General features: G+C 44.0%; 1 protein-coding gene across 2 annotated transcripts in view; it reads right to left on the bottom strand.

Moving 5' to 3' along the window:
- The window catches only part of RBM20 (RNA binding motif protein 20), a 320,520-nt gene that overhangs the window by 34,975 nt on the left and 269,136 nt on the right, over positions 1-16,409 (bottom strand). For both annotated transcript variants that reach the window (XM_089656499.1, XM_089656500.1), the window contains exons 8-10: positions 9,096-9,175; positions 8,379-9,000; positions 6,725-6,823 (exon numbers count right to left, since the gene is read on the bottom strand). In XM_089656499.1, the coding sequence (XP_089512625.1) occupies positions 6,725-6,823; positions 8,379-9,000; positions 9,096-9,175 (801 nt within the window). The remainder of the gene's footprint in view (positions 1-6,724; positions 6,824-8,378; positions 9,001-9,095; positions 9,176-16,409) is intronic.

Raw genomic sequence — 16,409 nt, forward strand, 5'->3', positions numbered from 1 at the left:
TGTATCTATTGGCCAAGGGAGGAGGTGTAGATGGAGAAGAGAAGGGCACGAGGACAGAACCTTGAGGGACCCCAACAGAGAGGGGGAGTGGAGAGGAGGTGGCAGCGTTATAGCTAACACTGGAGGAGAGCTGTGATAGATAGGAAGAGAGCCAGGAGAGATCGGAGTCTCTGAGGCCAAGAGAGTGTAGTTGTTTGAGGAGGAGGGGTGGTCAACCTCGTCGAAAGCCGCAGAGAGGTCGAGGAGTAGGAGCACTGAATAGTGGTCATTAGCTTTGGCGGTTAGCAGGTCGTTGGTGAGTTTGAGTAGGGCAGTTTCGATGGAGTGTAGGGGAAGGAAGCCAGACTGCAGGGGATCAAGGAAGTTGTTGTCAGTGAGGTGGGAACTCAGACGATTATAGACTAAGCGCTCTAGGAGTTTGGATGTAAATGGGAGCAGGGAGATGGGTCTAAGGTTGTTCGGGTCGTTCAAATCCAGGGAGGGTTTTTTAAGCATGGGAGTGATGTGCGCGTGTTTTAGAGGGGAGGGGAATGCGCCAGTAGAGAGGGAAAGATTAAAGATGTGTGTGAGGGAGCGTAGGATGGAGGAAGAGGGTGATCGTAGGAGTTGTGAGGGGACAGGGTCAAGAGTACAGGTGGTGAGGCAGGCTTTAGAGAAGACCTTAGTGACCTCTTCAATGGTAGTGAGGTTGAAGGAGTGCAGTGTTGAGGGGATTTTAGTGTGAGGAATGCTAGGTGGGGTGGAAGTCTGGGCAGTGGCGAGGTCGAAGGAGTGGAGTGTTGAGGGGGTTTTAGTGTGAGGGATGCTAGGTGGGGTGGAAGTCTGAGCAGTGGCGATGTCCCTACGAATTGCGTCGATCTTGTTTTTGAAGTGGTTAGTAATCTCGTGGGCGGTGAGTGAGGTACTGGGTGGAGGTGGGGGCGGAGAAAGTAGAAAGTTAAAAGTGGAGAAGAGCCGGCGTGGACTGGAGGAGAAGGTAGTAATGAGGGTAACAAAGTAGGCTTGCTTGGCAGCGTGAAGGGAGGAAGTGTAGGTTAGGAAGGCAGATTTATATCGGGTGAACGCTTGTTGGGATCTGGTTTTGCGCCATAGTTGCTCCAGTGCACGACTGCGTCGTTTGAGGTTTTTGGTATGGTCAGTCTGCCAGGGTTGTAGCGGTCAGGGTCTAATGCTTTGTGTTGTTGGGGATGATAGCGAGTCTAGAGCGGCTGATAGCGAGTTGTTAGAAACAGTAGTGGCCAGGTCAGGGCAAGACAGGGGAAGGATGCTGTCGTAAAGTTGGTCAGCAGCAGAGTGGAAAGGGGCATGGTTCAAGTTGCGGAGGTTTCTACTGGTGATAGTTTGACGTTTGGAGGGATAGGTGTTTGAGGACGAGGAGACTGTGAAGGTGATGAGATTGTGATCAGAGGGGAAATGGGGTGTTTGAGAGGTTATAGGGAGTACAGTGATGGGAGAAGACAAGGTCTAAGGTATTTCCGTCAGAGTGGAGGAATGAATACACTGCACTAGCTCAAAAGAAGAGGTTAAGTGGAGAAGTGGGATGTAGCCGGGTTATTGACGTTAACAGGGATGTTGAAGTCTCTGAGGATGATAGTGGGTAGCTCAGAGGAGAGAAAGTAGGGTAGCCAGGCGGCAAATTCGTCGAGAAAGCGGGACACGAGGCCAGGAGGCCGGTAGATCACTGCAATCCTCAGGGAGGTTGGAGAGAATAGCCGGATGCAGTGGGTCTCGAAAGAAGAAAAGGATAGAGAGGGAGGGTTAGGGAGGACTTGAAAGGTGCTTAGAGGTGACAGAAGTAGACCAACCCCGCCTCCTTTACGACCGCTGGGCCTGGGTGAGTGAGTCAAGATGAGGCCTCCATAGGAGAGTGCTGTGGGGGAGGCAGTGTCAGCTGCTTCGATCCAGGTTTCGGTGAGGGCAAGAAGGTTAAGAGAGAGGGACACGAAGAGGTCGTGGATAGAGGTGAGTTTATTGCAGACCGAACGGGTGTTCCAGAGTGCACAGGAGAACGGGAGGGTGGTTTTGGGGAGCAAGGGGACAGATATAAGATTGAGGGGATTGCTGTGATTTCCAGGGGAAAGAGGATGTCTTATGTGTGGGCGAAGTAGAGGAGGACCAGGGTTTGGGGAGATATCCCCAGAGGTTAGGAGGAGAAGAAGGGTGAGGAAGGTGGCATGTGAGCGGGTTGTATACGGGCGTGCATGCCTTCCAGTCCTGGCGTTAGGGTCAGCAGGAGAGTGGAGTATAAGCAAGAGGTGATGAGAGCAGTAGTGATGAGATGGGAGCAGTGAGGGAGAGATGTACAGGTTTTTGGGTGGAGCAGAGGGACAGAGAAGTGAGGTTTTGGGAACACAACAAAGGACTATGAAGAGGAGGAGTAGAGGAGGCATTTAGGGGTGTAGGGAGTGGGGATCGGGTAAGGAGAGATGGTTTTCAGGGGCTCTTGATTGGAGATTGTCTAGCGTGCAGTAGAGTTTCTTGTTGTATCTTTCTGCAGCTAGAGTTCTTGTCCTTTGGGTCAAGCTGGGCTGGGGTCGGCGTGAGTGGTGTCTGAGTCGTCGGATCTGGAGCGCTGTATGGCTGTTTCTTGTCTTTTGGGTCAAGCTGGGCTGGGGTCGGCGTGAGTGGTGTCTGGGTGGTCAGATCTCGAGCGTTGTGTGGCTGTTTCTTGCGGGAGGATGTTCGTGCTTTTGCGGAGACTTGCTTGGCAGGGTTCAGGGTCCAGGTGGAAGTTCCAGGGTGTAGGATGAGGGTTGGCTTGAGGAGGAGAGGGATGGGTGGCAGTTGTAGAATTGATGTGATGGAAGAATAGGCTCGGGGTGAGGACACCGCTAGATACCTGGACAGGTAAGTGCCCTAATATCGGCTACTCTGCTCACTTTTAGGCGATCTCTGAAAACCTATCTCTTTAGGGAAGCCTATCCTGCCCTCAGCTAATAATGGAATCGGCTACTCTTCCAACCAGTCCATCCCCCACAGTTACTACCTTTTGTACCATTAGCCCCTCCTTCCTAGATTGTAAGATCCAAGGAGCAGGGCCCTCCTATCCCTCTTGTATTGAACTGTATTGTTGCTGTATTGTCTCCCGTTATATTGTAAAGCGCTGAGCAAATTGTTGGTGCTATATAAATCCTGTATAATAATAATATTAAAAGGCTAGTACTGTTTCTTTTTTTTTTGGGGGGGGGGGGGTGCAGCTTTCTCCCAAGGCTCTGTTCTATCAGGAAATGAAATGGAGACAGAAGAAGGGCAGGATCAGAGAAGTCTAACACCTAAGGACTAACGCCTTTAGTTCCACAGTGAGTGTAACTTTACTGCATATACAGACTGACTTTACTGTTGTGGGTTTAGTAACACTTTAAAGCTTATATTCACCAGTTTGGTGAACTGTAATCATTCACTAGGTTTGTAAAATGACTGATGGCATTCATGAAAAATGTAGTGAACCAGTTCACTTTGGCTCATTTTTCAAAGAAAGCAGATATCGGAATCTGCTCTCCCCAATACTCTGCTGGGGTTCACACACCTCAACCTCCATTTTATGACCTATTCATAATCCAGACGCCTCATGCCATCAGAGCACAATGCACATTTGTAAAACACATTACGATGCTTTAGAAACTTTATCATTTTTATTTATTTTTTTTAATAAACGGTCTAAGGGACAGGAAATGGTTAATGATACTTTGCTCACAGTGCTGCATGTGTTCAAAACTAAGGGTTAGAATCACAAACTTTTAAAGGCAGTGTGCCTTTTTAAAAGTTCTACATCAGATATTGGTCACTACTTTGGAAAATGTACGGTAATTTTAGTTTGGCACTTTTTGAACCCAAATCACCATTAGTGTACCAACTCACTATTTTACTTTACAAAAGGCAACACTTAGAAGAGTAACGGATCATGCAGGTTGTATGATGATATTCCAATTAATTGGAAAATTTCTATGACTGATAACAAGCACATCTAATATTGTAAGCTACAAGGCTAGGTTCACACCTATGAGGTTTGCGTTTTGATCTGTTTCTGCATTGCTTTTTGCAGTGCATTTTACGTTTTTGATGCATTTTTTTCCAACTTGTTGCTGGGCAGGTTAAAATGCATCAAAAACAGATCAGAAATGCACTACATGCATTTTTGCAGCTTCTCCATTGAAGTCTATTGAACCAAACTGCAACATTTTGCGATTAAAAAAAGTCCAATTCTTAAAAAAAAAAAACGCACCAGGTGCAAACGTGGAGATGTGAACGTGTCCTATAGGAAATCATGTTAAATGGACTGTAGAGCGTGTCTGCAAAATGCACCGCAAAACGCTTTTTTTATATAGCAATACAAGCCATATTGTAATGTGTTATTAAAATTACCTTTCCTTTTCAATCTCAGTAATTTTCTGTAAAATTCAATGCAATATGGCAACCTAGAGGTTTTCAGTACACAGATGGTATACGGAATGCCTCCATAAATATCTCCAGCTTGTGTGATTGACTTTCTGATCTTCCCAGAAGTCTGCACTAAATTGCAAATCAGATTTTAGGTATCCTCTGCAACAAAAAAATTCAGTTTTGGTGAGGGTCTCTTAAAGGGTTAATTAATTCTAAAGGAATGCAGACCCTGCCATTCTCCCCAGTAGAGCCCCGCAAGTGCATCAGCTGAACAAAAAATGAAAAAGTCACTCCCATTCAGATTCACTCTGCAAACAACAAACAGCTATTTCTGCAGAGCAGAAAAAAATAGCACTCTGCATCAAAGTTTGTTAAAATCCTTGCAATGTACATCGATCACCCAAGAAGGATTGTTTTTTTCCTCAACAAAAGTGGGGTTACTCTTTAAAGAGTATGTCCAGGCATTACCAATATTTAAAGCCTTGGGATGGAAAAAAAGCTTGCAGTGGGCCATAGGTATTATGAGGAGGGGTAAGCATGTGACTACAGGCTGGAGTGTCTAAGAGAGGAGGCTGAAGGGAACCAGTCACATATATGGAGAAAGCCTGCCGGAGTGAGATATAAATGATGTATATCCTTTTTCCTCCACCCCTAGACTTTTTTTTTTCTTGTCCCAAAAGTGTAGATCATGTCCTAGCAATTTTTTTCCTTTACTTGTACCTGTAGTGAAAAACAGCTGTTATTACCCCCTTTAAGGCCAGGCTTGTCAGGCTTGTAAAAATATTACAGGGGTGTCTGTCGGGAGCTCAATTCCCATTGACTAAAGCACACTTATAAAACAACAGGGGTTAGACAAAAAAAAAAAATGTAAACACTACATGATTTTCAGGTGTGAAAGTGGCAACATATTTCATGTTGAAAGAGGAAGTGATGTAACATTCTTTTGCTTCCACTGTGTGATGAGACACTTAGCTAACAGGATGAAAGCCTCACTTTCCTGATTCATAATTTCACACCTGCAAATCATGTAGTGTTTCCATTTTTTTGTCTAACCCCTGTACATCTCTTGACCTGTACATCAAGGCAGAAGCATTGTTTTGCCAGAAAAGAAATCAATATATGCATGTAGAGGGACAGATGGGAGGAAGTGATGGGTGGAGTTTTGTAGTCCAGCAGGCAGGGCTGAAAATGCTGCTTGAAATGTCTGAGTAGCAAGGACAGTTTTTTTCGCTTAGTAAAGAATGTTAGGAGCTCACTGGATTTGTGACAAATCATATGCTTTATTGCAGGGAACAACGTGAGTAAACGTAAATGTATTGCGGAGATGTACTGCATTTTTTTGTATACATTTAAAGGCCCCTTTCACACAGGCGGACCAGTTGGGTCCACCTGTCCATTTTTCAGGCAGACCTGATAATTTTTTCATTGTTCTTTATGGTGAGGCAAATGTAAACTGACATGTGTCCACTTACACCTGCCTACATCCAATCCGATCTGGTCTGCCCAAAACAGATGGGTCAGGTATCCTTTCCCCATCCGTCTAGTGGATCGGATTGGATAACAGTCAGATGTAAATAGACGGGCTGTCCATTCACATCAGATCATCCCATAGAGAACAGACAGCTGTGTCCGTGTCCACTCTGCACAAGCAGACCAGACACAGACCTGTCATCCACCTGCTCAGCAGGGGATCAATAGACAGATCCCCTGCTGAGCAGGTGGATAGGATTGAAGGAGTCCACCCCATGTTAAAGGGGCCTAACAGTTTTCAGTCTCCAAAACTGGAAACAATTGTTGATATGCAAATTTGGCATATCCAAAGCTAGATATCTAGAACTGTTTTCTAAAATCGCTGTGGGTGGAGCAGCGTGTCTGTGCCCATCCCAGCCTTTAACACGCTCAGTTTTAAAAAAGAGCAGACAAGCACAGCTCTATAATTTTTTTAATTTCTTACACATTGTGTATGAATATTATCAATATTCTTTTTCTACAGTATGGGTTGTTGATTTACTTGCATCAACCCCACTGATATTGGTAGATGGGCATACAGTATATTTTGTTGCTATTGCTATCATGTTTTTGTAAGGGCAACTGACTGACTGATGAAACCCAGAGCAAAGTAAACTGGAAGCATTGCCCATAGCAACTACAGAAATGGTATTTTCATCTTTTTGAATAGAAAATACAATTTAGCTGCTCTTTGGTTGTTTTAAGACACATTGCAATATTTTTTACTTGCACCAGTTTTCACAAACAAGGCCCACTGTTCCAGAGCTGATGATTTCAGCCTGTTTGTGCCATAAACAAGAAGCCAAGCCAGAGCCCTAAATTCTGCTCTACTTACTTTGTGCTTGATCACAGGTTCAATATCTGGCTCTTCCGGTTCCCCCTCAGCTCTGCTGGGTACCGATTTATGGTTCATTTCCTCTTCCCTGACTCCAGCCTGACAAATATGCATCAGAAGATCAGTGAAAACATCTTTTTCATTTCAGTTTATCCACAATTTCAGTTACTTAGGCACTCTACTGGAAAACAACTGAATCTTAGGGTGGCAGATTGCAGTGACTGAAAATTGATGCCTCCAAAATTGTTAACCACACGCCAAATGTATGGGCAGCCTTAGTGTAACAGTGTTCATAGTGTAAAATAGATCTGAGACAGAAATAAAGAAATCAGGATGAAAGCTGTGCATTGAAAAGTATTCTGTCCTACTACAGACATACCTCCCCCTCACCCCACACCCGGTGCAGGCCTCCAGCAGTTGGTCCACAAAGTCCACTCTCAAGCAACAAGACAAAGGAAGTCACTCTCCATTAGAAGCCTTGTGCTGTATTTGTTGCAATATTCCATGCACAAGCTGATCCACTTGAACCATGAGGACTAACATATTTCACTCCATCCAGCACTTACTCGCAGACTAATCTCTAGATGGACTGAAACATCTCTTTAACAATAACTGAGCAGTCCATTTCTCTTTGTAATTGAATAATCTCTCTCTCTATAATTAAGAAGTCTTTCATTCTAACTTGGCAGTGTCTCTCTAGATAACTGGGCTGTCTCACTCTGTAACCAATCACATTCTCTGTTTACCTGGTCAGTTTCTTTTTGTAACTGAACTGAAAAGTTCATTCTATACTAGAGCAGTATCTTCCTGCAACTAGGCCTTCTCTTTCCATAACCGATCAGTCTTTCTCTGTAACTAATCAATGTTACTGTAGCTCAGCAGTCTTTTGTAATGAGCAGCAGACTCTATAAGATGGTAATGTGGCAGTGCTAAAAGTGGATTTTGGGTCATGGGCAGTAGAGTGGCTAAATGGTTAGCACTTCCGCCTGGCAGTACTAGGTTCGTTGGTTTGAATCCCAACCACGGCATCACATGCCTGGAGTTTGCATTTTCTCCCTGTGCCTGCGTGGGTTTCCTCCGGGTACTCTGGTTTCCTCCCACTCTCCAAAGACATGCTGGTAGGTTAATAGGATCCTGTCTAAATTGGCCCTAGTATGTGTATGTATGAATGTAAGTTAGGGACCTTAGATTGTACACCCCTTGAGGGTTAGGGACTGATGTGATGTGAATGTACAACTTTATATATGTAAAGCACTGCGTAAATTGACAGCTCTATGTAAGTACATGTAATAAATAATGCTGCAAGGATGGATTTTAGGGTTATTTTACAGATACAAGCAGGTTGAGAAGCTGGCCATGAGCAGGGTTTTGGGTACAGTTTTTTGGAAGAAGACCAGTGCAGGTTCTAGAACAGTGCAAGGAGGTAATTATTACTTAAAGTGCAGTGACTCACAGAAACTGGATTTCAACATACTAAAATCAGAACAGTAACATCAGAAGTTAACCTCTGATCAGTAAGAGCACTTTGTTTTTGGCTTATTGGATCGTCCGATTTCAACATGATATTTATGGCTCTTGTGCACATTATTACATAAAGACTTTCATTACATGTTTTTCCTGAATATTGAAAAGAGTAAATAAAGGCTTTGCTTACCTTTTCAACATTTTTGTCTTCTTTTACATCCTCGTTTGTCTCAGATGTTTTATTCTTCTTGTCTGCACTTTGTTGGAAGCTGGCTTCAACCTCTGTGCTTGGTTTTGGTTCTGAGCTATCTTTCTTGCTAGAATCATCTGTGTGACCTTCCTTCACATCTCGAGACTTGTTCTCTTCTTTCCTCTTAGTTTTTCCAGGTGTATCATAGGCTTTTGTCTCTGATTTTGACTTGGACTCCTTCCTGTAGTATTCACTGTCTCCTCTCCTATGTCTGGATGATGAGTGAGGATTGCTGTATTTCTCCCTGTGTCGTGACCCATCAGGACGATCATCCATCTCTTGCTTATCAATCTGCCTGGAGTAATATCTTCGTTCGTGGACCCAGTGATCCGTCCTGTCTTTCTTCTCTTCCCCGTTATCTCGCCATGAACCTTGTTCACGCTCATCTTCCCATCTGCCATAGTTCTGTTGATCCCAAGACTCCCTGCCATTCCCCCATTCTGCTCTGGAAGGTCCTAAGGGACTGTGTGAAGAACTGCAAGATGTGAAGCTGGGAGTGTGGGACCTCGGAGAAAGAGAGCGGCTCACTGGACTACGTGATCTCGTCCTTTCATTTCTGTATCTGTCAGTAAGAATAAACACATCAAGGAGCGAAATGCTTAAAAAAATAAATTTCAACTTTAGAATTAGTTCTTGTGCCCAAACGATCAAGATTACCTGTCTGAATCACGAAACACGTCTCTTTCCCTCTGTGAATGAAGGTCGTGAATAATGGCATCAACTGTTTTGCCCGGCTTCTATAAGAATTAAAACACGGCAATTATATTTTTCAATAAAAATTTCTCATGGTTATCTAAAGCTAGTATATTCTTCATACGAAACTAATGCATGGTCTAATGCAGCCTTTCTCAACTAGGATGCCTTGAGATTTCTTCAGGGGTGCCTTGGCAAAATGTCTAAAAATTGCCCAAAACTTGTATACAAGCCAACGGGTGGAACAAGCCTGCCTTTTAGTTACACAAAACCACAGGTTGTCATTGTGCACCATTACAACCTTCTAGCCATCGGCATCCTGACAACCAATGACATCATCAGTTGATAAGGAGGATGTCAACTGCTTGCACAGCATCCTAGTTTGGCTCTCCCCTGCCCTTCTCCATCAGTGCCCACAGGGTCACATTAGCTCAGTGATGGAGAAAAACTGAGGTAGAAGAGAAACACTGGAATACCATTCAGTACCAGTGTGCAAAAGTGTATTTGCTTTGGAAAAGTAAGTCACCTCTAATGTTGGGTGTCCTACATGTGTGGATGTTGCTGCTTTATATAAAACAATTAGAATAGTTTTTCACATTTTAGAATGGGGTGCCTCAAGACTGTCCATAATTTTAAAGGGTGCCTTGACTGAAAAAAAATTGAGAAACACTGGTCTAATGATTGTTTGTGTTTGTATGTTTCTGGTCATACAAAATCTGCTACAAATTTTGAAACAATGACACAGTGATATTTGGGAGTCTCATAACAATATTACACTGAAGTTTGCAGGTGCCAGACCAATGACACAGATACCTGGAACCCTAGACCAATGAAACACTGATACTTGGAGCCCTAGACCAACCACACATTGACACTTGGAGCCCTAGACCTTTGACACACTGACACATAGTACAGTTACACCAGAAATAGTGCAAAACAACCTAAATATCCAGAAATTATTTATTAGTTCAGCAAGTGACCATAGAAAGGACAAAAAAACATCCAATCCATTTCAGGGACCCAAAGATCTCCCCCTTCCTCAGGGATTAAGTATAATGAATGGATTTAAAAACTCAAACGTTGCACGGTCACCAGGTTTTGGATGTTTACTGTATGAAAACTCAGATGTGAGCAGGATCAGTGGATCAAAGAATCAGTAAATTGCTAATTCTTTGATCCACTTGTCCTACTCACATCTGAATTTTCATACAGTAAACAATTAAACCCTGGTGTCCTTAAATCATTCATTATAATTAAGGTCTGAGGAAGCTCGTTGGGCCTCTGAAACACATTGTATGTCTGTCCTTTCCATTGTCAGTTACTGAACTAATATATAATTTGTGGACTGTTGAATTGTCTGTTTGGTGCTATTCTGGTACAACTGCATATAGACTACTCAGAATGACCCCTATTTTTGAGGGGCCACTACTTTATGGAAAGCCGCCAAACCTTAACTATTTGGTTCCACTAAGGACTTCATTTTTATTGATAGAAGATTTATATCCAGTGCCTTGTGCCCACCTCATCTTGAACAGTGACACTCAGAGTCCTGGGCCAATGACACAGACACTTGGAGCCCTAGACCTACTGAAACCTGGATGTCCTAAAATAATTATACACGGACATTGGGAGATCCTAGGACAGGGATACACTAAGTCTTGGAGGTTCAAATCAATGACATAGTCACACTTGGGGTTTCAAAATAATGACTCACTAATTCTGGATGCACCAGAACAGTGGTAAATAATGGCATTCTGATACTTGTGAATATTATAACAAAAATCCAATTCTGTGTCCACAGTAAAAAATAAATAATTTGAAGTAAATCAAAATACAAAAAGTATTTTATTCAACCAATATACGCACACAAACTGCCTTAGAATCAGACATCACCTTTGGAGATAAATACCCAGTGATCCACCTAGTTTGACCATTTGTTATTGTATTATCATTTTATTCACTTTACTAAGGGAAAGTGCATCAAACTACGACAGCCTATTATTTAGGGCAAAAAGATAAATGGCTTTGGACATTGCTGTACAGAAATGATCTTTGTACAATGTTAAAGTTCAATATCTTCATAAATTACATAAATATCCAAAGAATTATATTAATGAATGCATTATTTGATACTCTTTTTATTGTATTAAAGAAAATTCCAATAGTTCATAAAATATTATTGCATTTAATAAAAGTTGGAATATTGGCAAATAAGTTACTTGTACCCTTCCCAGTCCCTAGAAGTACATGCTCAGTCTAATCCCTCAGGTCAGGAAAAGTGCAGGTCAGGGGGTTGTGCAGCTGCCATAGACAAGCACATGTCATGGAATGAAATGCTTGAGAAGGCTCAGCCCTTCCTGGCAAATTTGGTATAATACAAACTCGCAGGAGCTAAAAACAGTGCTGTCTTCTCTGAGCCCTTCTGACCATCAGGAGTTAATGCATATTTAATGTATACCACCAAACTGGAAAACTTCAGGGTGTCCGGTTCACGCTATTAATACCATCAGTGATTTACTATTCTCTGTATCTGTTCTGAGGTAAAATGTATAGCTCATCAAATTTCTCCAAGACAGAAATGTTACAACCTGGGTGGTTTAGGTGACGTACTGCGTGATAAAATGTCACACACATAGACTGCTTTTTCCAGATGTATATTCCCTATCCTTGGAAAATGTCACTCTTTGCATCTGTTAACATTACATCATGACTGCAACTGTTACATCGTGAAAGGCCAGAAATCAAGTTGTAGAATATTATGGTATACTTAATATCCCAACGTGAGCGCTTTTCTATCTCCCAACAGCCTCCCTAGTCCCTTGGAGATCTTCAAGCTAGTCACATAATAGAAAGGGTCCTCTTCTCTATTGCTGAGTTGTCTTCAATAATGCAGAGAGCACCGCTGGCATGATGAGGTCTGCACCACTCTTCATATCACTGTGTATGAGGCCAGGGTTCCGCTGTGATGCCCTCTCTGGGTGTGGGTCCATAGTGATCTGCACTCACAGGATGTCCTCAGTATTTAGGGATAAACGATGCTGGATGTCACTCAACCAGGAAGACTTAGTATATCTAGTGACAGAATGGTAATACTGCAGAGGACAGGGCCTGAGAGGAGGTGGGTGTTGCAGCCAGAGCTGTTATTTTCAGATACTGGATTTTTTTTTATAACACTGGGACTGATGACTATAGCAAGCAAACTTAGTGCTTTAGGTTACTAGAATGGTGTTTTTTGGTATCCACAGAACAAACCTGGCAAGGACCTGAAATGAAGTTTCATAAAATTTTTGGAGAAAAAGAGAAAGCTCACCACTCAACTCTGTCAAGACTGTCAGCATTGGGGAAACAAAGGTGCTCAGATAGGTTCCTGTACAGTTCACCTTTACAAAAAAAAATATTTTGCCAAACTCCTGCCCACATCACATACTACCTGTCCCCTAGATCCCATTCACAACTACTACCGTCCCCTCTTACTCTATTCTATGCTCTCTAATTCGCATCTGCAAACTATCTGTCTCTACTGGCACCTTCCCCTTCCATCTAACGTGTGCACTGGTCACCCCCATGCCTAAAACACCCTCACGGGGCTCCACCAGCCTGAACAACCCATCTCCTTGCTCCCACTTACCCCTAAACAGCCATCTGAGCCACTACGTCACTGACAGCAACCATCTTGTTGTTTTTGATACAGTTGACAACCCACTCCTCCTCAAAAAAAAACTCCACTTCCATGGCCTTCAAGACTTTGGTTTTTCCTAGTTCTCCTCCTACCCATAGTAGCACTCCTCTTTTTATAGGGGTCCTGTAGATATGTAGAGAGGCAGCCTGGGGCAGATTTAGGAGGGAGTTAATTGTGGAGGGCAGGTACTTCCCTGTCGGGTCTGTTTATTAAGCAGCTGGTCAGAGACTGGTTGATGGCAGTTTTGCTGTCTGTAGTGAGGAGACCTGGATGCTGCCTGGTAGTCTTGATAATCTGACTTTCACATGCTGGGTGAACTTGCCTTTAAGAGAGACTTTGAAATACTTTGTATGCTGTTCCTGGGATGCTGAAAGTCATTCGTGTAAGACTGTATTTTACTGATGGGAAGATCTACCTGTCTGGCTTAAACTGAATCTGAAGACAGAGCTCGTCACTTCTCAGTTTGCTGATGAACAAAGCGGATTTTAAGTTGCCAATGGCCTGTACACACACACAGACACACACAGACACACACAGACACACACACACACTATATTGCTAAAATATTGGTCGGCCTGCCTTTACACGCACATGAACTTTAATGGCCCCCAGTCTTAGTCCGTAGGGTTCAATATTGAGTTGGCCCCGCCCTTTGCAGCTATAACAGCTTCAACTCTTCTGGGAAGGCCGTCCACAAGGTTTAGGAGGGTGTCTATGGGAAGGTTGGACCATTCTTCCAGAAACACATTTGTGAGGTCAGGCACTGATGTCGGACGAGAAGGCCTGTCTTGCAGTCTCCACTCTAATTCATCCCAAAGGTGTTCTACCAGGTTGAGGTCAGGACTCCAGTCAAGTTCCTGCACCCCAAACTCGCTCATTTTTTATGGACCTTGCTTTGTGCACTGGTGCACGGTCATGTTGGAACAGGAAGGGGCCATCCCCAAACTGTTACCACAAAGTTGGGAGCATGAAATTGTCCAAAATGTCTTGGTATGCTGATGCCTTAAAAGTTTCCATCACTGGAACTAGGGGGCCAAGCCCAACCCCTGAAAAACAACCCCAAACCATAATCCCCCCTCCACCAAACTTTACACTTGGCACAATGAAGTCAGGCAAGTACCGTTCTTCAGGCAACTGCCAAACCCATCAAATTGCCAGACAGAGAAGAAGCGTGATTTGTCCCTCTAGAGCAGGGGTCCTCAAACTTTTTAAACAGGGGGCCAGTCCCTCAGACCGTTGGAGGGCTGGACTATAGTTTAAAAAAAAAAAAACTATGAACAAATGCGGACACAGTACAGGAGATGACCAGAGACTGCAGACATAGTACAGGAGATGACCAGAGACTGCGGACATAGTACAGGAGATGACCAGAGACTGCTGACATTCAACGGCGGCGGGAATACTGGGCCGGCCGCTCCATAAGACGCACAGACATTTCCCCCCAAGTGTGTCTTATGGAGTGAAATATATGGTAAATGCAGGACACCTTCTTGGGTCAGATCTGTGTACAATGTAAAGAGAGGGGGGGGGGGGACATAAGGAGGGGAGAGAGAGAGGGGGGGGAGGGGAGTGGGGGAGAGAGAGAAGAGGGGGAAAGGAAGAGAGAGGAGGGGGGGGGGAGAGAGAGGAGGGGGGGAGAGAGAGGAGGGGGGAGAGAGGGGAGAGAGAGGAGGAGGAGGGGGGGAAAGGATGGGGGGGGGGGAAAGAGGGGGGGGGGGGGAGAGAGAGGAGAGAGAGGGAGGAGATCGATCATCTATTGCACTTATCTAGGGTCCGTGGCCGTGATACCCGACATGCAGCGATGGAGTCTCCTCTCTTGCTCCCCCTCTTCATGGTCAGAATAGATGGCTGGCTGGCTGGCTGCAGAGAGGCCAGGTGAGTAGTGCAGGTTCATGAGCCGAGCCCACCTTCCCCTGTTCTAGAATTGCTGACCCCACCCTCCTGTCTCCTGCCTGAGCCCTGCCGAGCTCTCCCGACCGCGGCAGATACGCCCCTGCCCGGCAGGCTGGATAAATGTCCTCGGCGGCCCGCATGTGGCCTGCGGGCCGTAGTTTGAGGACCCCTGCTCTAGAGGACATGTCTCCACTGCTCTAGAGTGCAGTGGTGGCGTGCTTTACACCACTGCATCCGACGTTTTGCATTGCACTTGGTGATGTAAGGCTTGGAACCCATTCCATGAAGCTCTCTATGCACTGTTGTGCTAACCTAAAGGCCACGTGAAGTTTGGAGGTCTTTAGCTATTGACTCTGCAGACAGTTGGCGACTTCTGCGCACTTCAGCATGCGCTGATCCCGCTCTGTCATTTTACGTGGCCTACCACTTTGTGGCAGAGTTGCTGTTGTTCCCAGTTGCTTCCACTTTGTTATAATACCACTAACAGTTGAGCGTGGAATATTTAGTAGCAAGGAAATGTCACGGATGGACTTTTTGCACAGGTGGCAACCTATCACAGTACCACACTTGAATTCACTGAGCTCCTGAGAGCGACCCATTCTTTCACAAATGTTTGTAGAAGCGGTCTGCATGCCTAAGTGCTTGATTTTATACATCTGTGGCCATGGAGGGGATTTGAACACCTGAATCCAATGATTTGGATATATATACACACATAACCACATATATACACACAGCAGGTAAAATAAGTATTGAACACATCACCATTTTTCTACATAGATATATTTCTAAAGGTGCTATTGACATGAAATTTTCACCACGTCGGTAACAACCCATGCATTCCATACATACAAAGAAACCAAACAAATAAGTTCAGAAATTAAGTTATGTGTAATAAAAATGGAATAACACAGGGAAAAAGTATTGAAAACTTGAAGAAAAAAAGGGAGGTGCAAAAAGGCGTGCAAATCCAAGACACCAGCTGAAATATACAAGTAATTAGAAAGCAATCCTGTCCCTTGTCTGTGCAAATTATTATCAGCTGGTTCAGTCTCAACTGATGGCCTATAAAAAGATGTCTCATTACCAAGGTGAGACACAAAAAACATCTCATGATGGGTGAAAGCAAAGAGCTCTCTCAAGACCTTTACAACCTTACTGTTGCAAAACATACTAATGGCATTGGTTACATAAGGATTTCTAAATTTCTGAATGTTCCAGTGAGCACTGTTGGGGCCATAATCTGGAAGTGGAAAGAACAACATTTCACCATAAACTGGCCATGACCAGCTGCTCCTAGCAAGATTTCTGACAGAGGAGTGAAAAGAATTATCACTGTCCAACAGCCAAGGACCACTTATGGAGCCTCAGAAAGACCTTGAATTAGCAGGTACAATTGTTTCAAAGAAAACAATACATAATGCACTCAACTGCCATGGCCTCTTATGCACGCTCACCACACAAGACTCCATTGCTGGAGAAAAAGCATGTTGAAGCTCGTTTAAATTTTGCTGCACGGCATTTAGACAAACCTGTGAAATTCTGGGAGAATATAGTCTGGTCAGAGGAGACCAAAATTGAACTCTTTGGATGACATAATACTCACCATGTTTGGAGGTCAAATGGCACAGCACATCACCCCAAAAACACCATACCAACAGTGAAGCATGGAGGTGGGAACATCATGGTGTGGGGTAGTTTTTATA

The sequence above is a fragment of the Staurois parvus genome, unplaced genomic scaffold (assembly GCF_062004578.1).
Source record: "Staurois parvus isolate SC_StPar_1 unplaced genomic scaffold, SC_StPar_1.0 ptg000911l, whole genome shotgun sequence".
In the NCBI taxonomy this organism is placed as follows: Eukaryota; Metazoa; Chordata; class Amphibia; order Anura; family Ranidae; genus Staurois; species Staurois parvus.